Source organism: Dendropsophus ebraccatus, chromosome 13 (genome assembly GCF_027789765.1).
Source record: "Dendropsophus ebraccatus isolate aDenEbr1 chromosome 13, aDenEbr1.pat, whole genome shotgun sequence".
NCBI lineage: Eukaryota > Metazoa > Chordata > Amphibia > Anura > Hylidae > Dendropsophus > Dendropsophus ebraccatus.
This window is the reverse complement of record NC_091466.1, coordinates 71,125,275-71,152,625: the sequence shown is the minus strand read 5'-3', so window position 1 is coordinate 71,152,625 and position 27,351 is coordinate 71,125,275. Positions and strand designations below refer to the sequence as shown.

Genomic DNA, 27,351 nt, shown 5'->3' with positions numbered 1-27,351 from the left:
ACGAAAGTGAAATTACAGCCAACTATTAAACAAAAGATTAAAACGATAATTTTAGGTTCAGACCAAAACCAACGATCAACGACATACAAACGATTTTTCGATCGTTGCCTGCAATTACACAGAACGACTATCATTTAAATTCGAACGATATAATGATTTTTCACACAATAATCGTCCCGTGTAATAGGGCCCCTAGTCTTGTATCCGATTAGGGAAAACCGCCCTAAGAAGTAAATTTTCTCTATGACAGCATGCTGGGAGTTGTAGTTATGCAGCAGCTAGGAATCACTTTCTGCACTCGCACACATACATATCTTAGAATATCCCTAGTGCAAACGTAGCAGAGCAGAATTTGTCGCAGAACAATTGACAGCAATTGTACAATATCCCATCATCTTTGACTGCAGGTATACTGGACACATGGCAGCCTCCATGACAAACTCAGTCCTGCTACATTGGTAGATGTAAGCGCCCTCAGGGATCTGGCACGGGCAGAGTTAAAGTGCAGTTGACAGCGCTCTCCTCCCCCCACCTGACAGAGCATGTGTCTATGTATTTGCCTCTCCCCTCCCTCCGGGGCTTCCTGCACGCCTCCTCTGAAGCTCAGCTTTTAAAAGCAGCTGCTGGGAGATGCAGCAGCACTGAGCACTGTTAAAAGTCCGCGTCCTGGTAGTGACAGGGGCGGGAGAGAGGAAGGAAGGGAATATCATACACCTAGTCCTGCTTAGAACTCTTCTTCCCACTACAAGTGCACACAACTTTGCCTAGACCACTGTTGGTTCTACAGCACAGCATTCTGGGTAGACCCACAGCTCTAGCGGAGTCTAGACAGGTTAAGTCGTAACCAGTTATACTACCTCCCCATCGTTCTAAACTTACGTTCTAAGCTTGGAGAGGTGGAGGGTTCTAGACTGGATTCCAGGATAGTTCTGGATTATAGATAAGCGGACGGAGGGGGAAAACAAAAATGCAACGTGAAGGATGTAGGATGAGCGGAGGGGTGCAGGAGCCCGCGGCGGCCGGCATGATCACTTTAGACGACTTGGAAAACATGACGGACGAGTTGGGGTCCGACTCGGCGTATAACAGCAACGGAAGCGTCGAGGAGGAAGCGGAACCCATGGAAGACGGAGAACAGGACCGGCTGCTCAACTACTGGCAGACCGTGGCGAGAGGACATCAGGTGGAGGTGCCAAATGGTAAGGACCATGGCTTACGATAGTCGCACGTCTGGTCTCACCGCTATAGCAGTCTGTCTGGATGTAACGTTTAAGCTTTGTTCATCCTGAACTTCCTGGTTCACGTACAGTTGATACTTTAATACATTGTATAAGCATACGGCACCGTCCATCGCCGACAGTAATAGAACACAGTTATAGTATACGTCTATTTATTATAAAGTAGATTGCTATACGGGGTTAATGGTTCTCAGACCGGATTATTTGCTAAAATTGTATCCTGTCTAGTCTATGCTCTGTGATACATTGTAAATGTGTGAGCAAGAAAGTTTTCATTCACTGCCTATGCTATGGCTGCCAGGGCATGATGGGAGTTGTAGTTTCCCAACAGCTGCAGAGCCACACTTTGATTTTTAAACTTGTACCGCTCCAGCTGTTGCAAAACTACAACTCCCTGCATGCCCTGACAGGGCATGCTGGGAGTTGTAGTTTTGCAACAGTTGGAGAGCTAAGGATTGGTACAGACTATTGCCCTGACAAAAAACAAGCTTCTTTAGCGTATAGGCGGCATCCCCCAATACACATGTAAGTCTATTAACACAGGATTTACATCATAGAGCTTATTCGCTCCGCGCCACGTCTGGGACCAGAAGTGACCACCTCCCCTCTGCAAGGATAAAGCGGCTGGTCTTCCTTCTCACCACTGTAGCTATATGGCGGCTACTGGTCCTTGGCGTTCTCCCCCAGTCCAATGGTATGAGTGCTCAGGAGCTTAGGAAGCTGAGATATGAAGCGCTGTCTGACGTTTCTGTGCTTGCCAATGATATTGAGAAATAAAAGTATCAGACTATTTTGTTATAGAAAGTGTCGGCGAGTGCCCCGAGGTCCCTGACAAACAACTCCATCCATCCCAGCTCCCTATGGGTGTGATGTGTGTGACAAATACACATCCATGTATACAATTATACATACACAAACATACATACAGAAATACATACACATCCATAAAACAAATATTACATACGTAAACACAAAAATAAATAAACATGCATCCATACACAAATACACATACATATACACACAAACACACATACATAAAAATATGCATCCATAAACAAATACACAGAAACACATCCATACACTTATACATACACAAACACATTCACAAAACATACAGAAATACATACACCAATAAATATGCATACATACACGAAAATACACATACATACACAAATACAGACAAATACACATACATAAACACACATACATACACAAATACACATACATGCATGCTCAGGTCAGTACACAGTGCCTTGTCCCTCTCCTAATCCCCCCATACACATACAAGCTCAGCCTGGATAAACACTCTTTCCCGATCTCCCCATCCACATACATGCTCTTTCCCGATCTCCCCCATCCACATACATGCTCTTTCCCGATGTCCCCCATCCACATACATGCTCTTTCCCCATCTCCCCCATCCACATACATGCTCTTTCCCGATCTCCCCCATCCACATACATGCTCTTTCCCCATCTCCCCCATCCACATACATGCTCTTTCCCCATCTCCCCCATCCACATACATGCTCTTTCCCCATCTCCCCCATACACATACATGCTCTTTCCCCATCTCCCCCATACGCATACATGCTCTTTCCCCATCTCCCCCATACGCATACATGCTCTTTCCCCATCTCCCCCATACGCATACATGCTCTTTCCCCATCTCCCCCATACGCATACATGCTCTTTCCCCATCTCCCCCATACGCATACATGCTCTTTCCCGATCTCCCCCATACGCATACATGCTCTTTCCCGATCTCCCCCATACACATACATGCTCTTTCCCCATCTCCCCCATACACATACATGCTCTTTCCCGATCTCCCCCATACACATACATGCACTTTCCCCATCTCCCCCATACACATACATGCTCTTTCCCGATCTCCCCCATCCACATACATGCTCTTTCCCCATCTCCCCCATACACATACATGCTCTTTCCCGATCTCCCCCATACGCATACATGCTCTTTCCCGATCTCCCCCATACGCATACATGCTCTTTCCCGATCTCCCCCATACGCATACATGCTCTTTCCCGATCTCCCCCATACGCATACATGCTCTTTCCCGATCTCCCCCATACACATACATGCTCTTTCCCCATCTCCCCCATACACATACATGCTCTTTCCCGATCTCCCCCATACACATACATGCTCTTTCCCCATCTCCCCCATACACATACATGCTCTTTCCCGATCTCCCCCATACACATACATGCTCTTTCCCCATCTCCCCCATACACATACATGCTCTTTCCCGATCTCCCCCATACACATACATGCTCTTTCCCGATCTCATCCATACACATACATGCTCAGCTTGGCCAACAGCTTTCTATCTCCACAAATACATGCGTGTGCTCATCCCAAAGAAACACTCAGGCAATCTACCCAGATACTCATGCATGCTCAGTCCAGCCAACAGCTCTCCCTTTTGATCCCCCTTCTCCATACACATGCACGCTCAATGGCCAAAGAAGTTGGATGAAGCCCTAAAGCTGCCTGGAAAACATGGATACAGTCAGAGGTCAGAGGCCGTATCCATGCATTTCAAGACTCTCTAACGCTGCGTCCAACTTCTCGAGTCACCGGTAATCAAATCCACGGATTCACTGATTAGGACAGAGCCAAATGTGCTTGAGGTTCCTTCATCTTTAAGAATACTAATAGCCATGGTTAAACAATCTTTTTTCTACAACATTCCGCCCCCCCAAACTCTATACTCATAGGATAGCATAGGATAAGATAGCATAGCCAACAGCTCACTGTATCCCTTCCCATATACATGCAGTCTTGCCCTGGCTAAGCATTCTACCCTGACCCCTCCTCCAGCCAACAGAACTGTCTCTCAAACCACTACCCCCCCCCCCCCATACTCATGCATGCTCAGACCAGCCTACAGCTCTCTCCCCCCATACTAATGCATGCTCAGATCAGCCTACAGCTCTCTTCCCCCATACTCATGCATGCTCAGATCAGCCTACAGCTCTCTCCCCCCATACTCATGCATGCTCAGACCAGCCTACAGCTCTCTCCCCCCATACTAATGCATGCTCAGATCAGCCTACAGCTCTCTCCCCCCCATACTCATGCATGCTCAGCTCAGCCTACAGCTCTCTTCCCCCATACTAATGCATGCTCAGCTCAGCCTACAGCTCTCTTCCCCCATACTCATGCATGCTCAGATCAGCCTACAGCTCTCCCCCCCCCATACTCATGCATGCTCAGCTCAGCCTACAGCTCTCTTCCCCCCCATACTCATGCATGCTCAGCTTACAGCTCTCCCCCCCCGATACTCATGCATGCTCAGATCAGCCTACAGCTCTCTTCCCCCATACTCATGCATGCTCAGATCAGCCTACAGCTCTCCCCCCCCCCGATACTCATGCATGCTCAGATCAGCCTACAGCTCTCTCCCCCCCCATACTCATGCATGCTCAGCTCAGCCTACAGCTCTCTCCCCCCCCCATACTCATGCATGCTCAGATCAGCCTACAGCTCTCTTCCCCCACACTAATGCATGCTCAGATCAGCCTACAGCTCTCTCCCCCCCCCCCCCATACTCATGCATGCTCAGATCAGCCTACAGCTCTCTCCCCCCCCATACTCATGCATGGTCAGATCAGCCTACAGCTCTCTCCCCCCCCATACTCATGCATGCTCAGCTCAGCCTACAGCTCTCTTCCCCCATACTCATGCATGCTCAGATCAGCCTACAGCTCTCCCCCCCCCCATACTCATGCACGCTCAGATCAGCCTACAGCTCTCTCCCCCCCATACTCATGCATGCTCAGCTCAGCCTACAGCTCTCTTCCCCCATACTCATGCATGCTCAGATCAGCCTACAGCTCTCCCCCCCCCATACTCATGCATGCTCAGATCAGCCTACAGCTCTCTCCCCCCCCCCCATACTCATGCATGCTCAGATCAGCCTACAGCTCTCCCCCCCCATACTCATGCATGCTCAGATCAGCCTACAGCTCTCTTCCCCCATACTCATGCATGCTCAGATCAGCCTACAGCTCTCCCCCCCCATACTCATGCACGCTCAGATAAGCCTACAGCTCTCTCCCCCCCCCATACTCGTATCAGCCTACAGCTCTCTCCCCCCCCCCATACTCATGCATGCTCAGCTCAGCCTACAGCTCTCTCCCCCCCCCATACTCATGCATGCTCAGCTCAGCCTACAGCTCTCTCCCCCCCCCCATACTCATGCATGCTCAGCTCAGCCTACAGCTCTCTCCCCCCCCCCCCATACTCATGCATGCTCAGCTCAGCCTACAGCTCTCTCCCCCCCCCAATACTCATGCATGCTCAGATCAGCCTACAGCTCTCTCCCCCCCATGCTCATGCATGCTCAGATCAGCCTACAGCTCTCCCCCCCCCATACTCATGCACGCTCAGATCAGCCTACAGCTCTCCCCCCCCCCCCCCCATACTCATGCATGGTCAGATCAGCCTACAGCTCTCTCCCCCCCCATACTCATGCATGGTCAGATCAGCCTACAGCTCTCCCCCTCCCCCCCCCCACACTCATGCACGCTCAGATCAGCCTACAGCTCTCTCCCCCCATACTCATGCATGCTCAGATCAGCCTACAGCTCTCTCCCCCCATACTCATGCATGCTCAGATCAGCCTACAGCTCTCTCCCCCCATACTTATGCATGCTCAGATCAGCCTACAGCTCTCCCTCCCCCCCCCCCCCCCCCCCCCGCCCCATACTTATGCATGCTCACTAGAGATGAGCGAACCTGGAGCATGCTCGAATCTATCCGAGCCCAAACGTTCGGCATTTGATTAGCGGGGGCTGCTGAAGTTGGATAAAGCTCTAAGGTTGTCTGGAAAAATGGATACAGCCAATGAGTATATCCATGTTTTCCACATAGCCTTAGGGCTTTATCCAACTTCAGCAGCCACCGCTAATCAAATGCTGAACGATCGGGTTGGGATGGACTCCAGCATGCTCCAGGTTCGCTCATCTCTAATGCTCACCCTCTCCAAGGGCACTGTCTCTTTCTAGCCCCCCATACACACTTGGTTGTAAGATTTCCCTCCAATCCCCCACCCACCATCATCACAATGTACGCTTATCTCTGATGTGTTTTAAATGGGAAGAAGAGAAAAAACAGCAGCCAGACTGGTGGTGAAGGATGGGGTACTTTCTTCCCCTATCACCTGCCACCTGGTTAGCCAAACTCACCAAAATCTCCTGATATGCTGCTCTTTCCCTTTCATTGTTTACAGCTCAGTGTCTAGGTTACCGACCACCACTCTGCTCTGAATGCAGTGGTCTGGCTGCTGTATATATAGCTATAGTGAACAGAATATACAGTACCGCTCTATAATAGATATATACACACCGGCCATACCACTGCTTTTAGAGCAGAGTGGTAGTCGGTAACCTAGACAACAAGCTGTCAACAATGGGAGGGACAAGTTTGCTAAATGAACGGATTTACAAGAATATTTAATTTAACCTGAGATGGGAAGACCACTTTAAAGGGGAACCCAAATCCAGGAGACACCAGGACTATAGAAGGTGAGCACCTCCTCAGATGAGATATCACATCAGCTCCCCGACCCCCGAGACCTGCCCGCCCTCCCTATGGTGCAATGTAATGATGATAATTACGGCCATTACCAGAGCGAGAAGAGGACAAAGCAACAGGATTATTATTTTTATAACTAATAAAAGCCACAATGATTCCAGCCAGCACTGAGCCCCCCTTATTATGCCTGCAGGTAGTTATTGCTGAGGAGTCACCTCAGTCCCATTCACTGAATTATGAGGGTCCCTCATCCCCAGCACATTCACAGACACTTGTATGGATAGGTAGGCTAGCAAATAGGTAGATAGGTAGGCTAGCCAATCTCAAGAGGTATTCCCTACTCACAGGATAAGAGGAGAACCGGCCGATGGTGAGGGTCCAGCCCAAGACTGAAGGTGAAGTGTCCCCTGGGATGAATGGAGTGCACCGAGCATGTGTGGCCAGCATTCCTGTAATACAGGGATGAGTACTGAGCTTGCCAACATCCAGATGCCCCTTAAAGTGTCACTGTCATTTGTTTTTTCCAGAAATCAATAGTGCAGGCGATTTTAAGAAACGTTGTAATTGGGTTTATTAGGCAAATCTGCCATTATCTGCATTCACAAAGACTTTCCGCAGGTCCCCCCCCCCCTCCCTCCTCTCTCTCATTCACTGCTCATTATCAGGAAATCTCGACTCTTTTACATCAGTCGAGCCCTGTCTGTTCTATGGAGTGGGGAGGAGGGAGATTAGTCGACAGCAGAGAACAAAGGATTACACAGCGGGAACTGTATGAAAGCGTCTATTCAGAGGTCAGAGAGGTCAGTGCTGACTTCAGAGGAGAGAGCCCGGTGATGTAGCTGTAAATTAACTCTTTGTTGTTATATTTTGGTGCCTCATCTCCCTCCACCCCTCCTCTCTCCATAGAAAATCATGAAGACAGGGGGGATAGCTTCAAACTGCTTTTTCATGATAAAAATGCATTTTTCGGCTAATAAACCCATTAACAGAGTTTCTTAAAATCGGCTGTACTATTGATTTCTGCAAAAAAAAAAATAAATTAAAGTGACACTTTAAGAGAAAAAAAAAAATCCTCGGCGTACCCCTTTAAATAATGAATGCACCTCTTATCACAGCAAAAAGAGAATATAAACTCCACACTGGTCTCGGCTGCATGTTCCTTTACCCCGTGTGTGGACAGAGACTTTGGCAGGTCTCCAGCATTAGCGCGGCGGATTCATTCGGCAGAAAGCACTTATCCAACCCTGCTGTCACCTCAATGGGGAGCGCACAGCACAGATAACACTTGGGAGATGCCATCGAGTGCGTTCGCTGACCTTGGACGCTGATCCCGTGCGCTGTAAAACCATTCAGGCCCCTGAATTACGAGCCCAGGAGCCGCTCCATGTGCCAGCTGCTACAATAAGAGGATTTGAGGGAAATCGCTGAAAATCTCTTTGCCGTGTATTAAAGTGAACAATACATTTACAATCCCGTCCTTCCTTCTATGAGGAAATCTTATAGTTTTATCTGATGACTGTAAGGAATTAGAACGCACTTAAAAGAATCAGACTAGAGAATGTAGGTCGTACAGGTGAAAGGGAGAAACTAGTATGAAATGTAAGAACATCCCTTTAAGAAAACCATGATCCATTTTTTTTTTTACTTTGATATCCTATCAAGAGGGGGCCTTACTACCACTGTTGATCAGCTGATTGGAGAACTGCAGCGCCATAAACTGGGTAGTGGCTGTACAAAGTATTGCAGCTTGTCCAATTCAAGATATTATCCACCAAAAATCTTTCTCTTTCAAATCAACTGGTTTCAGAAAGTTATAAAGAATTGTAATTCACTTCTTTTTAAAAATTTGAAAGTCTCACCATACTTATCAGCTGCTGTTTATCATGAAGGAAGTGGTGTATGCTTTCCAGTCTGACACAGTGCTCTCTGCTGCCACCTCTGTACATGTCATGAACTGTCCAGAGCAGGGAAGGTTTCCTATGTCTATAGACAGTCCCTGACATGGACAGAGGTGGCAGCAGAGAGCACTGTGTCAGACTGGAGAGAATACACCACTTGCTTCAGGACATACAGCAGCTGATAAGAACTAGAAGACTGGAGATTTTTAAATAGAAGTAAATTACAAATCTATATAACTCTCTAAAACCAGCTGATTTGAAAGAAAAAGATATTCGCTGGACAACCCCTTTAATGGAATGAGGTATAGGACCAGATGTAACAACTACCTATTGTATGGTGTTATAAAGAAGCTGCAGCACTTACATGCAGGCACTGACCTCGTCAATCAGCTGATCTATGGGAGTTTCAGCAGTATGACCCCCATATGGATACTGATGGTCTATCCTAAAAAAAACAGGCAATAAATTGTGGCTTTGTTGCCAATCATATAGAAAAGCTATTTACAGCTGCTGCAAAACAAGAACACCTGCACCAGCAGCATGCTAGGAGTTGTAGTTTTGCACAAGTTGGGGCAGGGGTAGGGAACCTTGGCCCTCCAGCTGTTGCAAAACTACAACTCCCATCATGCCTGAACAGCCAAAGCTTTAGCTGCCCCGGCATGCTGGGAGTTGTAGTTTTGCATCAGCTGGAGGGCCACAGGTTTGAGGGGGAGATCAATTACCTAGAGAACATGTTAGTCCGCCATTCTTCGGGTCCTGGTAGGATTATACTTTAGGAGAAGCTCTTGAAGACGTCACAGAATTAACTCTGTGTACTAACAATTAACAAGGCAATTTTCCCTGAGTGCGTCAGTCATACGTCAGAGGGAACGGGAAGGATGAAAACAATCGCCAAAGCCTAAGTGTCACTTCACTGTGCTCCAGTGTAAGGTGGAGAGGGATTGTGGGAGGGGGTCCGTCCTTCGTTTACAACACAAGGTAATAGTGAGTAGTACTACTAGTGCAAGCATCCCCTGTATACAATCCTGCAATGCAAGCCCATGTATCTCAGGCTGTCTTTATTCAGCCATCAATCACTAAGCATTCAGCTCTGCTACATCTGTGCACCTAGCATATGTAATGCTTCACTATAGCCGTATGTGGCAAGGACAGGGGCGCCTATACATACACCTGGCTAATGCAGAGCTGTGTATGTCTACCAAAGCCCATGACAACCATCAATTATTTACAGTACTTAGCTAGATCCCCGCTATAGGGATCAGCGTGTTAACCCTTTTAGCGCCAGCCAATGACAAGTTGTGATGGCTATAAGGTGCAGATGATACCAGGCCGTATGTAATGCAATGTATTTTTCAGCAAGGATGCCCGATGCCTGAAGAAGCAACTACTAGATAGAGGCAGGAGAAGCGTGTGGGTGTGCACTTCACTCTGTCAGGTTACATATTAAAACAATGGAGCCCAACTCCTGCAACAAGACCCAGACCTATCTCGTGGCTGGACTGGGTCTGAACACCTGGACCCCAACCAATCAAAACTTTTTACGTTTATAAAGTGATAATTTTAAAAAAATTTTAAAAAAAATCGACTGGTGCGGAAAAGTTTGTAATTTACCTCTATTTAAAAATCTCCAGTCTTCCAGCACTTATCAGCTGCTGTATGTCCTGCATGAAGTGATGTATTCTCTCCAGTCTGACAGTACTCTATGCTGCCATCTCTGTCCATGTCAGGAACTGTCCAGAGTAGCAGCAAATCCCCCTAGAAAACCTCTCCTGCTCTGGGCAGTTTCTGACATGAACAGAGGTGGCAGCAGAGAGCACTGTGTCAGACAGGAAATAATTCACCACTTCCTGCTAAATAGACGTAAATTACAACTGTATATACATTTCTGACAACAGTTGATTTAAAAGTAAAAAAAAAAAAAAAAGACCAGAGTTCCCCTTAATGCCAATAGCAGCAGTTTTAAGCCCAGAAAGGGTCAATATCTTGCGCAATAGTGAGTATAGTGAGAATAGTGAATTTTTTGAGATTAAAATGCAATTGTGTGCATTGTAACTACGCAGGGTTAATGTTGTTCTTCATGGTGGTCGTGTAGACAGAGCACTACATAGTCCCCCATTGTTCATGTAATCCTAGTCTTAACCAACTCATAGGAGAAGGAAGGTTGTCCCTCGTGCCTTCAGGAAGATGGGTCTTAGGACTGGTAAGAGAGACAAGAAAGACCACCTCCATCTTCTTACAGCAGGAACAGGTATCTGCATTACCTCTCGGCCCATAATAACCCACCCTGTGTGGACTCTATGCCAGCCGAGTACATGGAAGCCGAATGCAGAACTCTATAGTACAGGATGAGAGGAGGATATACTGAAGTACCACCGGGACCTCCGGATTGTGGCTGCCAGAGAAAGAGGCTGAAGGGGTTGGATGTAACAGCAAAGGGTTAGTTCTTCTATGGCATAATAAAGATGTGACTACTCCATAGGGATCCCTCCTCAAGCAGCAGACACATTCAGCACACCCCCTTTCAGGAATGGGCCACAGATTCCAGGCCTCCCCGCAGTGCCCTATAACTATGTGGATTCCCTGGAATGTCTGGCACATTGGAGTGAGCAAAAACGGGGGGAAAAAATTATATATATATCTATCTCAGCGACAGACATGAGGTATGGACATCCCACAGACTAACAAAAACTCCTATATAAAAGGTATCGTGTTCTACAAACCCTCTATTATTAGAAGATGGGGTTACACAAAGTTCTGAAGATGCTTGAAGGAGAATCAATGAAGGCATTTAAAGGGAATCTGTCAGATGTAATTCAGGTTCCAAACTGCTGACAATGTTAGGTAACTTTAAAGTGGTCACTTAAAGGGGTTTTCTGGCCTTCTTAAAATGAATATCATATCAGTGTGGGTATGTCGCTGGGCACCACCACTGATCAGCGGTTTGAAGAAGCCAAAACACTGTTTGCTGCTCCTCGTCCTGCAATTGACATGGAGATTTGGGGCCAGTCAATGGGTTGTTCCATTCCAAAATGAATACGTACGCTCAGCTGGGCTATCAAGTTTATTTCAACAGGAACAGGCTGCTGCCAGACTCCTATCAGCAACATATCTTCCATGGGAACAAGGAACCAGGAAGGTTGCAATCTTTTGCCTAATCTTTTCTACTCCCAAAAAAAATAAAAAATAATTCACCAGGAGGCCACTGTATAAATAATAGAAGGTTGGCTGGTCCAGTCGACATCACGTACTTCAGTCTATGACAATCCTGATCTTAGCAAATATGGTTTTTGACCAATACTTAACGTAAGACATGAGCCACTGAAACCAGTTTTGCCCCCTTCTATTTAGTAGTAGGATTGGTGGAGCACATTAAAAAGTATCAGAACCTTCAGATCCGGCAGAATTATAGAAAAGGAACTTGGTTCCATAGAGATTGGGAAACTCCATAGGGGGCAGACTGTTCAGCAATGGAGTATGAAGGGTCACCAATTTCTGTGCCCTATAAACCATGCAGGACCCTTGGAAGGGAGGCACTCAACATAGAGGGACCTGATATGCATCCGGCAGGGTGGAATAAAATCTAAATCTTGCCCGAGGCCGCAGACAGTACAAAGTTTATTACATAATAAAGTCACACCTTGACTGCCTATACCCACCCGGATCTCTAGGAAACTATGGAGCATTTGAAAAGGAACTAATAAAACTAGACGTATACGAGAGATATGAAGTTATATACGGGTGAGTTTTACAAACCCCCAATTATTAAAAGATGAGGTTATCCAAGGTGATAAGACGCCTGAAGGGGAACCTGTAATTACCAGAAGACGTTAAATTACGATAGAGATGTTATGGGCGTGTTTGCGGAGAAGAGGTGATTTCCAAAGAAGATGCTTGACTTTGGAGGGACGCCCAGCCCTGCCCAGTCTATCAGATAAGATCATGTGGAACTGGTACGGCAGGTTTCCTTCCTCTTGGCCATCTTCTTAAAGTGGCACAGGATTAATTAGAGGGCATCCCAAGGTTGGGTGAACAAACATCCTCACTTTCTTCCCAAATCGTACCAAAAATTGTTCTTGTTCCTGCTCTCGGGACTGGAGGCCATTGTACTGCACAGAGTAGTATGGAAAGTCTTCACAAGACCCATCTCGTAGACTGACGTTGGCACAGATGAGCTTTCTACTTGGAGATTTCCAAATGCAGCGATTACTAACACTTATCTTTGAGAAGTCCTAAGGTTCTACTCACTCACATAAATTCTCAGAAGGAGCCAAGTTCTGGTGGAGAGCTACTTTAAGTGTTGCCTTACCTCATGTCCTAGGCGGTTTGGCCATAGTTATCTTTCCCAACGGACCCCCATCCTCCCCATAGATAGGGACATTCAGCTCAGCTGAGGGAAGGGAGTAAGCTGTAGCGAGAGAGCTACGGCTATGGCTTATCTCTACAGAAACAAAGGGGTTGGCCGGTGATTTTCCATCATTCCAGATGGTCAGGACAGCCTCATACATGGTATATTGATGATGGAAGTGTCGAAAAGTATAAAGTGTATGGGGACCTCTAAGGCCCTATTACACGGAGCAGGTAGATTCGGCTGATTATCGCTCCGTGTAACAGAGACAACGGTCAACTGATGACATTGATCATCGGCTAATCGTTTGACACCAAAGTCATCGGCCGCCGACGGCACATCACTGCATGTAGCCAACTACTGATTAAACAGTTATACTTTACCTTCTCATGCCCTCTGCTTGCTTCTTGGCACTGTGCCACAGCTTCACAACGGGTCTCTGAGCTGACAGGTTGCTCCGCTAATCACTGGCCAGGGCAATCCAAGCCAGTGATTGGCTAAGCGGCCTGTCAGCTCAGAGACCCGTTCTGAAGCTGCAGCTGCGGCACTGGACAGCAAGCAGAGGGGGGGGGGGGGTGGAGAAAACCGGTACCATCGAGAGGTAATGTATTAACAGTTCAGGGCAAGGGCTGCATGGACATCACTAACGATGTCTATGCAGTCCTTGCTAAACAATTATCTAGCAAATCGGCACTCATTTACATTATTAATTGGGCAGTCTGAAAAGTGGTCAACCTTTGCTATAGCATAGAGGCATACCAAACGTTTTTATGGTTCAGACCCCAACCGATCACGAGAAGGAGATGGAAGAAGTGCATGCCTAGTGAGTTCTGTCCCGGCTCTGTGCCACGTAACCAGGCCATACTCACTATGTTAGGTCTATGGCGCTGCTCTGGTCTTCTAGACACAGCTCTCTTTCTTCTGGACACTAGGTCCCCAACCAATAAAAGTTTATTCTATTCACAGGTATGCTTAATCCTGGATATCCACGTTCGATTTTTTAGATGTCTTCTCACATACTGTATACATGAGCACGTGGCTCGGAAGCGTTGCCCCAATGACTTTAATGAGATAATACAGCAGTACCTCGGAGATGCAAGTATAATTGCTGCGGCATTTTTATGAGGGTCTCCTTCAGGCTGCTGACCAACTAGGGTGCTGGGAGCGGTATCCTCAACAACCTAATATTGACGGACTATCATAAGGGCCAGTTAACCCCTTTAGAGAGAACAGGTTCACACATACAAGCTGCTTGTATGAGGCAATAGGGCTAACTACTCCGTTGCGCCGTTTTGTAGAGATATAGTTTTAAAAGAATTATTAAAATTTCTTGCCGAGTCCAATAGTGGTAATTGTAAGGGTCTCCTGACCACCTAATAGCCGTCGCTTTAAAGGGGTTATCCAGCGCTACAAAAACATGGCCACTTTTCCCCCTACTGTTGTCTCCAGTTCAGGTGCGGTTTGCAATTAAGCTCCATTTACTTCAATGGAACTGAGTTTCAAAACCCCACCCAAACTGGAGACAACAGTAGGGGGAAAGTGGCCATGTTTTTGTAGCGCTGGATAACCCCTTTAATGCAACCATTGGATCAATTTCTTCCTCCAAGCCCCCAGCCCCCCCATACGTAGCTGACAGAAGTTGTAGAACGTGTAACATCTGTTGTAGTTAATAGCTGGTAATAAAATTATTACGACGCAGGGAAGTGGTTAATTTCTGTGAATCAGATGAAACGCGTTGGTTATTAGGCGGCACTTAATGCCGACATGACCTGAATATCTCAATGAGATTAGCAGCTCTCGGTCTTAGGATGTTCCTGGCAGTGGCTGGAGGCAAAATAATCACTATGGGAGGTTTATCGAATGTCCACAGTCCAAAGAAAACAAAAACTATAAAACTATACAACGGCATCAAGTTTTCCAGTTTACGTTTCCATTGATGCTGCTGAGGTTACTACAGTATGTAGAGCGCTAAAACTTTTATATGGTGTTACACAGGGATGGGGACCGCCTGGGACCCTACAGCTGCTGCAAAACTTTCATTCCCAACATGCCTAGACAGCCAAAGCTTTGGCATGACGGGAACTGTAGTTTTGCTAGAGCTGGAGGGTCACTGGTTCCCATTACAGCATAAAAGCAAACAAAGCAGTTGTCACTTGGGGTAAGAAGCTCCAACATGGATGACAAGCATACTACACCCTCTTGTAAATTGGAAAACTCTATTAATTTTCCTTATTATTCTAATTATCCCCCCCCCCCCCTATATTATAGATATGGCAGAACCCATTCAACAGTTAACAAGAAACGGTCGGACAGAAGAGCGGCAGACGGTTCCCTTCCTGCTATTGGGCTGCAAAGAAAAGGTAACTTTTTAATATTTGATTGGGGAAAAAAAATATAGGTATCCTAGCAAACTCCATATACATGTCTATATATATATTATATATTATATATATACACATATAGACAAATCATAAGCACTTCAAAATAAAGCTCCCAATGACAAAACCCTCGGTAAACAGCGCCCCTGCTGAAGAGGACAGGTATTACAATTAAATGCCCTTGAAATACATGGATAGTTTTAGCCGCCAGGATTGGAGTCACTCATACAAACCTTATACATTGGCCAATGATGGGATTCCTATGAACTCTCATTCAGCTCATCACATCTGCTTGTGTGAACGGGTCCTAATAGGGTTGTCCAGCAAAAAACTCTCTTTCAAATCAGAAAGTTATATAGATTTGTAATTTACTTCTATAAAAAAAAAAATAATAATCTCAAGTCTTCCTATACTTATTAGCTGCTGTATGTGATGCAGGAAATGTTGTTTTATTTTCAGTCTGACACTGTGCTCTCTGCTGAAATCTCTGGTTTTCGAAGAGTCCCCAAAGAAAACCTCTCCTGCTATAGATAATTGCTGTCTCAGCCAGAGGTTGCAGCAGAGAGCACTGTGTCAGACTGAAAATAAAACGTTTCCTGCAGGACATACAGCAGCTGATAAGTATGGGAAGACTTGAGATTTTTTTAATGGAAGTAAATTACAAATCTATATAACTTTCTGACACCAGTTGATTTGAAAGAAAAAGATTTTCGCTGGACAACCCCTTTAAAAGATAAGATATCTAGCTCTAGTTCCCCGATCCTCTCCCTTTTTCCTGGTTTCAAAATGAGCCCCTGGGAGCAGGACCATCCCACTCAGCAAACCACTGGCCATGAGAGGACACGATTGGCTGAGTGGCATGATCCTGCTCCAAGTGCTGCAGGAAGAGGAGAAATGTCACATGTTGCTGTAATTCTGTACAGATCACTTTACTGCAGCCTCCTCCCTATCATCACATACAAAAGAGGAAGTCTCCGCTTAGTTTTAAACCTAGTGGTGAGAATAAAAACTGCACGCTGGCAGGATTATTTTATAATATAGAAACCAGGCCTAGGCAAGTAAGGTAGGTGTTTTTTCCTACCCCTCCCCCACCCCCACCCCAACCCCACCAGCATATTCATTTTTACAAAGAGGCCAGAATAACCCTTTAATCAATCAACCATCAATTTTTTTGAAAAACCAAATTGCGACTTGGAAATTGGAGCAGATTGACCGTCGATGCGTCACATTCAGTAACTATAACAGCAGATTCGCTCATCTCGAGTGCAGGACTTGGCCGACATACAAAGATCACGCTCCTTTCCTGTGTTTTTTTTCTTTGAGTTTTAGTATTGTAGTTTGTGAACATTCAATAAAGAAAAATTCTGTCTGAAGTCTTCTGTGGTTGTTTTTATGTACTTTGCATAAGAATCTCTGAGCAGGAAATGAGATTATGGCAATCTCTAATACCGCGCTGAGCACTCGCCTTGTTTTCCTAAGCAGGCACATAAGTTTGTAGGTCAGGTGACGGGGCGCTCTGCTAAATAAATATTACGGCAAGTGTGAGCGAGTTCAGTGCACTCCGCACTTAAAGGGATACTGCAACCAAAGTATAAGAAGTATAGAACGCCCATCATGCCTGAGCAGTTTGTAACAGCATTTAGGGATATGCTTTATGGCAAGCCTCATGAACATAGACAACAATAGACAGTCTGTCCCCTTAAGATAAATGTAACACATTATTGAGAGCACTCTGTAATGATGAGTTTACACAGTCAGATTTATCTGACAGATTTTTGAAGCCAAAGCCAGGAACAGACCATAAACAGGGAAGGGGTCATGAAGGAAAGACTGAGCTTTCTCCTTCTTTCAAATCCATTCCTGGCTTTGGCTTCCAAAATCTGTCAGATAAATCTGCCTGTGTAAACGCACCATAACCACAGGGGGCTGCTATAATATTATACTAGTGCTGTAATTCTGTACAGATCACTTTACTGCAGCCTCCTCCCTATCATCACATACATAACAGGAAGTCTCTGCTTAGTTTTACACCTAGTGGTGAGAATAAATAAAATGCACGATGGCAGGATTATTTTAAACTATAGAAACTAAAACAGATAATTAGAGGGGAAAAAAAAAAAAAAAATATGTTTAATATAAAAACTTGATTTAAACAAAATAGGCCATTTTCTAATGACACTTTCCCTTTAAGTGTTAAACGTTCCTGCAGCGCCACCACAGGGGAAATTAAGAATGACACACAGTGCTTATCAAAAAGGTATGTGTTGTTAGCGAAACACATTGAAAGAGAAAGTAAGGTTACGAGTGGAAGGAAGAAGGCTGTGTGAATATGCCCTTACATATTAACTACCAATTTGGTTGTTTCCCAAATCAGCGAAACCTTTAAATGTTTGCAATGTTCTCTGCTAAATTAAATCATCTTATATAATTGAGGACTTACATCAGTGATGAATGTATACAGCGCAAGTCCAGAACAAATAATTATCCTGCCAGCTGTGTGTGTTATAGCAGATCAGATAGCATATACACCGAATACAGGGAGCAAAGACAACTGTGTATATATATTATATATATATATATATATATATATATATATATATATATATATATATATATATTTATGGTTATAGAGGAACCCTCAGGGGGTACAAAATTATTATTTAGATTACTTAAAAGGGGTTATCCAGCGCTAGAAGAACATGGCCACTTTCTTCCAGAGACAGCACCACTTGTCTCCAGTTTGGGTACAGGTTTTGCTGCTCAGTTCCATTGAAGTGAATGTAGCCTAATTGCAAACCGCACCTGAACTGGAGACAAGAGTTGTGTTTTCTCTAAAAGAAAGGGGTGATGTTTTTTTAATGCCTTTAAGTAAGTCAATGGTTCCTAAAATATATATTTTTTTAAATGGCCCGAAAGAGTGACACACATGTCCTGCTGCATGCAGGGTTTTCTTTTTTTTTGACTCAATGGACATGGGGAGCAAATATGCCGGATGAAGCACTGGTTCAGCACTGTACACCACTTAACCTTAAAGGAGAAGTCCAGCAAAATTTTTTATTAAAGTGTTGTATTGCCCCCCCCACAAAAGTTATACAAATCATTAATATACACTTATTATGGGAAATCCTTATAAAGTGCTTTTTTTCCTGCACTTACTACTGCATCAAGGTTTCACTTCCTGGATAACATGGTGATGTCACTTCCTGGATAACATGGTGATGTCACTTCCTGGATAAAATGGTGATGTCACGACCCGACTCCCAAAGCTGGGCGGACTGTGGCTGCTGGAGAGGATGATGGCAGGGGGACACTGAGGGACACAGGGCACTGGAGGGTAACTGGACACCCCCCCTGCCATCATCCTCTCCAGCAGCCACAGACACTTACCTTCCTCCTCCGAGTCTCCTGTGAGATAGGGACATATGAGCAGGTTAGATTCGTCTAACCTGCCTGATAGTTCCCCTTTAATACAGTGTTTAATTGTCTCATATTGAGGGATCTTGTCTATGGCCAGTCCTATAAACCACTTACTGCCTAAAAATCCTACTCATCCATAAAAAGGCTGTAAAAAAAAAAATCAAAGAACTCAGGGTGGCGGGTAGGTTGTCTCATAACATAATAGCAGCAATACACACCATATTACTACAGTAACCTACTAAACTTTTGCCGTCTTTCCGATAGTGTGGAGAAGTCTTGTATGAGAAGAGACAATATGGAAAAGCCAAATGGGCTTGTATCAAGATGAGCGAAGAGCGGTACGAGCAGAGTATATGCATGGGGTTCATGAAGCTCATGAGATACATCTGTGAACAGAACTCCTCAGGTAAGAGAATACTGATGGGTTAATGCAACACTAGGCCGTGGCGAGACAACTGGAACTAGGAATGTAAATCTTTGGGCACAGCGCCAAGTATTTCTTTAAGTTGCATCATATTAGTTGAAAACAGTTTTTTTTTTTTTTTCTATATCCAAAAGACAGAGCCACTAGGGGTCATGTCTGGTATTGCAGTTTACTTATAGGGGCTGCAATACACAACATAGCCTGCTGAGAGTGACCCTGGCCTTTAAATTGCGGTAAAATCAAGTCATTAGTGCAGAAACTTCACATAACTTTTGATATGTTGCTGCCCATGGTGAGACTAACAATTCTTTCCATACTTGTTATTATCTATTCCATCTCCTTACCCCAGTTCTGAGCTGCTGCTTTCTGCTGAAAACACAAAAATCTGTGTGTGAGCTTTTTTCTCTGTCTCCCCCTCCCTTATGTGTTGGCTGATGTAAACAAGTCCCTGGCTGGCTTTATCTCATTGTAGTTTTTTTGTAATGCTGGGAGGGTTAATCTGAGGTCAAATTGCTGATTAATTCATTATGATTATCCCCCAGAGCATTACAAAGAAGCTACAGCTATGTTGCAGATAAAGCCTGCCAGGGACTTGTTTACATCAGTCGTCTCAGAAGGGAGGGGGAGGAGGGGGAGACAGGGAAAAAAAGCTCACAAACAGATTTGTGTGTCTTCAGCAGAAAGCAGCAGCTCAGACCTGGGGAAAGGAGACTGAATCGATAACAACAAGTATGGAATAAACTGTTAGTCTCACTATGAAGAGTTATGTTTGAGTGGAATATCTCTTTAATCCATATAATAGCTGACTACACCAATAGAAACAATTAGGGGTTAGAACACAAATTAAAAAATAGCCATAACAGTGCAGCAGTGGACATCACAACTAGAGATGAGCGAACCTGGAGCATGCTCGAGTCCATACGAACTTTCGCCATTTGATAAGCGGTGGCTGCTGAAGTTGGATAAAGCCCTAAGGCTATGTGGAAAACATGGATATAGTCATTGGCTGTATCCATGTTTTCCAGACAACCTTAAGAGCTTTATCCAACTTCTGCAGCCCCCGCTAATCAAATACCGATCGTTCGGTTTCGGATGGACTCGATCCCGAACCCGGTTCGCTCATCTCTAATCACAACGTATTGCCAGCTTCATTTTACCATGACCTTACCACTTTACAATGACCTTAGTGGATTTTTTTTGTTCCTAGGCCTATACCTGGGCATGAGTATCCCAATTCTAACAACAGTGCACACTGACGAAGCAAGAACCGGACTCACACGGTCGGTGACAGTGGCTTATTACATCCCAAACCACCTTCAGGATGACCCACCTCAACCTACAGATGCGGAAATCTTCATTGAGGAGTGGCCAGCTACAGTAGTCTTCTCTAGGTAGAGTTTCTAGTTAAGCCTTTAATAAAGGGTGGTTGGATTAATAGCACTATTATAACCGTGATGTGGATAGTAGCATATACAGTAGCAATACAGAATGAACTAGATCGGCGGCATTAGCAATTGTAGAGGGTAGGTCGCCATAACGAGAAAGACGATAACAGACACCACTGGAGGCAACTTATCTCATCAAGAACAAAAGGATCAGACATACTGAAATCCAACATACCCAATACTTCTCTCCCCTACAAGAGTCAGGAGAGCACCATATACATTGTCAGCAAGTATTGCTTAAATAGGGGAGCTTGGCGGACACATCTAAAAAGTTGATTTGTTTGGCCACACTCTGGGTGTTTAGACCAACAAGAATTGCTAGAAGGTGGGATGGGTGTGTGGCCAAGAGTTTTTCTCCCCATCTCTCACAAGCAAAACGAGAAGAGAAGCCCTTAGGACTCTATTACACGGGACGATTATCGTGCAAAAAAAATAAATCGTTCGAATTTTAACGATAATCGTTCTGTGTAATTGCAGGCAATGATCGAAAAATTGTATGTCGTTGATGTAGATCTGAGCCTAAAATTATCGTTAATTGTTGGCTAATCATTCACTGTAATTCCACATTCGTTCGCTCAAGTTTTGCATTTATTCACTAATCGTTCAGTGTAATTGCTCATTGTCCATTGTTTTGCTGGGATCAGAAAGAGTAAACTATCATAGTAACGATCGCAATAACGAACATAGTAACGATCGCAACTAACGATTATCGTTCTGTGTAATATGGTGAACGATTTCAGGTTAACGATAAACAATCTTGTTTGCGATCGTTTATCGTTACTTGTTAAAAATCGCACACTCATTACACCTGCTGTTATAGTTATTACTGGGGGTGGGGTTGAGCACCTGGACCCCAAACAAGTCAAAAAATGTTCTGGTTTTATTTTTAAAGGGTATAAAAAAAAAAAGGACATGGTACTTAAACTTGTTGCAAATTAAACACTTTAGAACCAATAATAGGAGGCAGCGCTGAGCATCTTGCATGTACCACTGCTCTCCAAACTACTTACGGTGCTTCTCTTTTCTTGATCACCAACTTTTCCTATTCAAAAACTAGTAGCTGTAAAAGAACAATTCCATATCTAAAAAAAGGGCTCTGTATATACACACACACACACCTCTAAAGGAGGATTTAAGATATACAAAAAAAATACAAAAAAGGTTCAAGCTGAGCATTTGTGGCTTTACAAATCAAGAGTTTAATCCCTTCGCAAGAGCATCATTCAAAGGCCCTGACGGCCACTTAGTCGTCTTATATTTCTTATTTAGGATAGGTTATTCGGGAATAAGAATATGAAAGCCCTAATGGTTTATGATCGCTATGGCCGGCATGTGGCCGTTGCATGCAGCTCTCTCTTACGAGAACAAGGCCAACGTGATTAGCACATTTCGACAATCCACTTCTCCGATCTTTCAAGAGGAACACTTTGAGATTTCAGACAATTAGTGGGTTTCAATAAGACAAGGGTCTAAGTGACCCGACACGAAGGACTCGTATTCAAGGCTCTGTAATGATGAACAAAGACACCCTTGGTTACGGGAATAAAAAAATAAAAAAAAAGTAATAAAATGCACGGCGAGAACATCTAGTTACCCCCTTATGAATGTAATCACAATGTGCGGAGGTTATTAAATGACTACTAAATGCTCTCGGAAAAAAAAAAATATATATATATTTAATAGACAACCCACTCGCCCAACAAAAAGCAATAAAGAGATGACCCAGTTCCATTCCTCCAAATAAATTACTTTCAACCTCAACTTAATTTATTTCACTCATTGCGTCTCTTTCATTTCCTTTACTGGCACAAGTGGCTCTACAGTCGGGAGTCAAGTAAGTGCATTGGTTTACGTAGTGTGACTTATAATGCAGATACAGCAAAAGCTCTAATCATAACACTAATCTCCACTGGAACTGCTTCTTAAAGGGGGTTGTCAATTTTTTTTATTTATTTTTTTAACATTTCAACAACCTTGTCAAGGCACTTATCTAACATATGTATGGCCAGCTTTGGGATCAGTGGGGGGTCAGACTCCTGGCACTACCAGCAATAAGCTGATTTAAGAGACCACATGATTTTCTTTGTTTACCAGGCAAAAGTTCAACTTTAAAAGTCCTTGATAAACCCTTTAAATGTGGATACCCCATGATCAGCCTATTGCTAGAGCAGTACTATAGTCAACCACTCTACAGTATCCAAGAGCTCCATATCTATCCACAGGAGACTAGACCTGAGGGCTATAAAGGGACAACCATATGGGCATTACAGGTGGCACCTGTATGACCTGGGTGGGCGCAATAATAGTCTTATAGGTTTTAGAGAACAGACTCCACAGTGCTGAATGACCCTTATGTTTCCCACTTTATAGTTTTGGAAAACGGACGCGCTTGCAAGTAGACTTGAGTCAAAGTCTTGTAAAGTAATCAGGATATCAGAGAGTGGGCAGAAACACAAGACTATCAGCTGACTGTCTTGTGCTGGACATGTAATCCATATTCTTGGCAGCCTGCCAGGATAAAAATCTAATTGGAAAAAAAAGGTATTTTTCTATAATACAAAAAAAAAATTTTCTAAAATCTGAGATTTCTTCCTGTGGAGTCTTTTCAGCACTGTCATGGTCTCCAATATAACGTTATATATTTACTTTATGTATGACTTTTCTTTATTTATTTAAGGGGTTGTTCACTTTAGAAAAACAATTTTCAGGAAATTCTGTTCAGGGTCTTCATCACTTGGCCAAAATGAAAAGAGCGTCTCCTGGTCTGGAGGACCCATTGTGTCCAGAATTATGAGGACAACACTGATCTCTACTAGCTGGACCCATTTATCCTGAGAACCAAGTTTGACCTGGTCCGATTTTTAGTATAGAGGTGGCCCTGCATGTCTTTCAGTTTCTACTAGTAGCAATGTTTAAAGGGTACCACCACCAATAATTCCTTACTGACTTCATGAAGTCTTCTAATCTTGAGTCCAGCACTTTGAACATCCATGGTCTTGCTTCTCTAGGCTGCATTTGGTCCATAGAAACTTAATGGAAGGAGATCTTCCATGCAGGGCATAGTGGACACCATGACAATCTCTTACACTACAACATGGATAGGCCACCAATATATCGGACTGATGGAAAACTGATCCTCAGCACCATTGCTGATTAGCTGACTAAAGAGAACTGTGTACAAGGAACAGCCCTGGGCTTTTGGTAGTAGCTCTAACTGGAGCTTAGCCCCATTCCTCTGGATTAGTCTGAGCTGCAGTGAGCCGTAATACCAGCTATAGCCACTATCGGAAGTATGGAGTCATTTCTGGTAAACAACAAAAGGTGGTGATCGGCAACAACGACATTAACCAATCCTCGTAACATCCGATAAGATGGGTCATCAATAGTCTTCGAGAACTCCTTTAGGTCAGCAATAGTGATCTATTGGTTAGTCCTTCTGCAGCCATATATAGTTTCCACAATTTTTTTTCCACCAGACAATTGTAACATCCAGATGGGAAAGATTGTACCTCCATGGTTGAAGCTAAATGTAACCACAATTTTTTCTTCTTGCAGAGCATTCAATGGAGCAACCAACGAAGAGTCCATTATGCATGAAATCTCCTTGCTGGCCGAGCTGTTAGAGTCTCCGGACCTGTGCTTGCAGGACACCTTTATCATTGCGGGATACACAAACCCAGCAGCAGCCAACAGACGGAACGAAATCTGGTTCCTGCAGAGGCCTTAACGTTGTACAGATGGAACATGCTCCTGAGCGAATGAATAGCGGCGGCCCCGGTGGACACTGTTGCCATGTGACTTCTGCTACTAGTCATTTTGGGCCAGCACTGAGCGGGTGCAGGTAGTGTTCTCCAGGGTCTTTTCCTGGGCGATCTGCCGCATACGTGCACGTGCAGACTTACCAGCAGTAGCCAATCAGGTTCCATTAATAAGCCCATTAGATTTTATTAAGGGTTGTGATGGTAACTGCACATTCGCTTATAGAGTCGCACATCTCTTCTTTCAGGATCAGTATTCGACGCAACACGAAAAACCAGCGATCCTTCACCTCTTAGTGAATGGCGACGAACTACACAGTCTATCATTTACAGATCAGTCACGTTAAAGCGATGGAGGATGGATAGATGTTTTGAAAGTTTACAGGGCACGGGTTACAAGCTCTGGGAAACTCCATATTGAGTGTGCCAGATGACAAAAGGTTTGATAAAAAAGAAAGAAGGTGACAACCAATACGGCTCATCACCGAATCTTCTCAGCCTCCTGAATCTCAAAGCAGCCATATTGGTTGCCATTAAGCTTTCTCAGAAATAAAAAATATTATGCTAAAGAACTACATTAAAGAGAAAGCATACTGCTTAAAGGAGTAGTCCAGACTATAACACTTAATAGGGTATAAGTGTCCCATGACTGCAGAGGGCCCAACTACTAGGAACCCCACAGGGTCTTGAGTCCACTTCGAAGGAACTGAGTGGCAGTCACATGTACACTTTTGCTGTATTCATTATCTACGGAGGTGTTGGAGATAGCCAAGCACAGTCCTCCGCTATCTCCAATACTCCCATAGACAATGGATGGAACGGCTTTGGACATGAGTGACCACTGCTCCATTCCACCAGAAAAATTCCTACCACTACAGACAAATTCTGGAACAGGAATACAAGGTCTTCTGTTGGAATTGAGCGTGCACACCAACTCTTTATTCATTGTTTAGTGTACTTCGCTACCTCCGGCACACCCATAGATAATGATGAGAGTGGTAGTACACATGGGCAACTGGTGCTCCACTCCAATGGACTCCCCTGGGGATCATGTGATAGATGATAAATGTTATTAGCTGGAATAACCCTTTAAGGCCCTCAAACAAGTGAGAAAAGAGTCAGCTAAACCCACAGATTTAAGCAGAACCAGTGACCATCCAGATGGTATCAGGGTAGTGGCCGGGGAAAACAGTGAAGTGGTGGAACTATCCACTGGTGGTGGACCATCCAGATAGTATCAGCGTGGTGGCCGGGGAACTATTCAGTGGTGGTAAGTGGTTAGAGGATGACAGATTCACTTTAAGGATTACATTTGACCTTTGACAATTTTTCACCATACACATGGAAAGCAAAGAATTAAAGGGAACCTATCAGTTCAATTGGGCCTATAAGGTTCCCTGGAGGGCTGTATAAAGCTCCTGAGCAGCCCGCGGCATGTACCAGCCACAGCTGCAGCAGAAGCTATATACAGGTAACAGGAGGAAAAAAAACGTATGAACCAGGGCAGGCAAAGGCGGGGAGGTAGTTATCTGGGCGGCTCCCCGTCCGTGTCACCGCTCTCTGCCTGTCAGCACATTCGTCAGCAAGATTAACAGGGAGAGAGGCCAGTAACAGGCCTCTCTGCCTGTCAATCATCCCCTCCAAGCGCGCTGACAGACAGAGCGTACACAAAAACGTGGTGGACTAGGTTTTTGAGTACACTAAAAAAACTGTTGTTTTTTTTTGAGAATGGTAGTCAATGACAAAATGGGTCAAAACAGATGCACACAAATACATCAGTGTTTTTTTTATAAAATGGATGATCAAAAACTCAGTGTGAACCCAGCCTTTACACAGTCAACTAGAGGCGGGATGGATTACGCGACTGCAAGAGCAGCTGCGTTAATTTAAAAGGTTTGAATGTCAACCATGTCATTCCCCATCTATTTCTGCACTAGTAATCAGATTTTTCTAGAAAAAAATCAAGTTAGACGGACTAGGTAGAAATCAGTATCTCAAAGAGAGAAGGGGCAGAGCGGCTTGGCAGTGGTCACACTATAACAGGAGGACAAACTCACAGCCCTCCTGCAGCTGTTGCAAAACTACAATTCCCACCATGCCTGGACAGCCAAAGCTTTAGCTTTTGATGGAAATTGTAGTTTTGCAACAGCTGGAGGAGGGCTGTGAGTTTGACACCTGTGCTCTATATGATTTCCCATCTCAGCTCTAGTATTATTATCCAGATTTTTCTAGAATACAATCTGACACCACAATAAAGAGGCTCCTGTCCTCTGACTATACAGATGTATTTATTTATGCTACATACATATATATATTTTAGTGAGTGTGCTATTGGATAAATCTATATGTTTGAATAAACTGTGGACGCTTCATTCTGCTTGCTGGTTGCTGGTTGCTGTCGCTTTAAATAAAAGAATATACTTTGCCCTGTACTGTGATTGCTCGCTGGACAGCACAACACATAGAAGAAAACAGGTCTGTGGGATATCACGTCAGATAAGACGGATGTAAGCCTCACCCCCGCACGGCAGCAGCACCGCTCCATGACGGCCATGTGACTGCCATGGGTCAGGGAGTTCACATCAAACTTTTGCTCTTAGTCTACTGCGTATATAGCAACTCCCAACCCCTTTAAGGGCTATACAAACAATGCTTGTAACAGGCTAAGTAAACGAGCGCCAATCTAGGAGATCGGCACTTCTTATTTGACCTTAAAAGTTTTCTCTTTACAAGCACAAAGAGTTCGATCAATAGGTGTAACCAGCTTAAAGTGTCAAGAACGTTTGAAATAAAACTTTTGAAATGGCATAGAAACATGTCAATAGTTTTGATAGGTCCGGGTCTGAGTGTGCAGACCTGTACAGATCGTGAGATTGAGTAGGGA

At 44.5% G+C, this 27,351-nt stretch overlaps 2 protein-coding genes across 2 annotated transcripts in view; one reads left to right on the top strand and one right to left on the bottom strand.

Annotated features, from left to right (window-relative positions):
* Positions 1-27,351, bottom strand: part of FANCM (FA complementation group M) — a 65,859-nt gene that overhangs the window by 31,817 nt on the left and 6,691 nt on the right. The window lies entirely within an intron of this gene.
* Positions 635-26,889, top strand: LOC138770359 (heme-binding protein 1-like). Its single transcript, XM_069949424.1, has 5 exons — positions 635-1,199; positions 15,314-15,405; positions 19,105-19,246; positions 20,472-20,655; positions 24,265-26,889. The coding sequence occupies exons 1-5, from the start codon at positions 968-970 to the stop codon at positions 24,434-24,436; spliced, it is 822 nt and encodes a 273-aa protein (XP_069805525.1). The 5' UTR covers positions 635-967; the 3' UTR covers positions 24,437-26,889.

Coding starts and splice junctions, on each gene's coding strand:
- LOC138770359 (XM_069949424.1), top strand. CDS start 968: ATGCAACGTGAAGGATGTAGGATGAGCGGAGGGGTGCAGGAGCCCGCG. Junction 1,200..15,313: donor TCAGGTGGAGGTGCCAAATG/GTAAGGACCATG, acceptor CCTATATTATAG/ATATGGCAGAACCCATTCAA. Junction 20,656..24,264: donor GCTACAGTAGTCTTCTCTAG/GTAGAGTTTCTA, acceptor TTCTTCTTGCAG/AGCATTCAATGGAGCAACCA.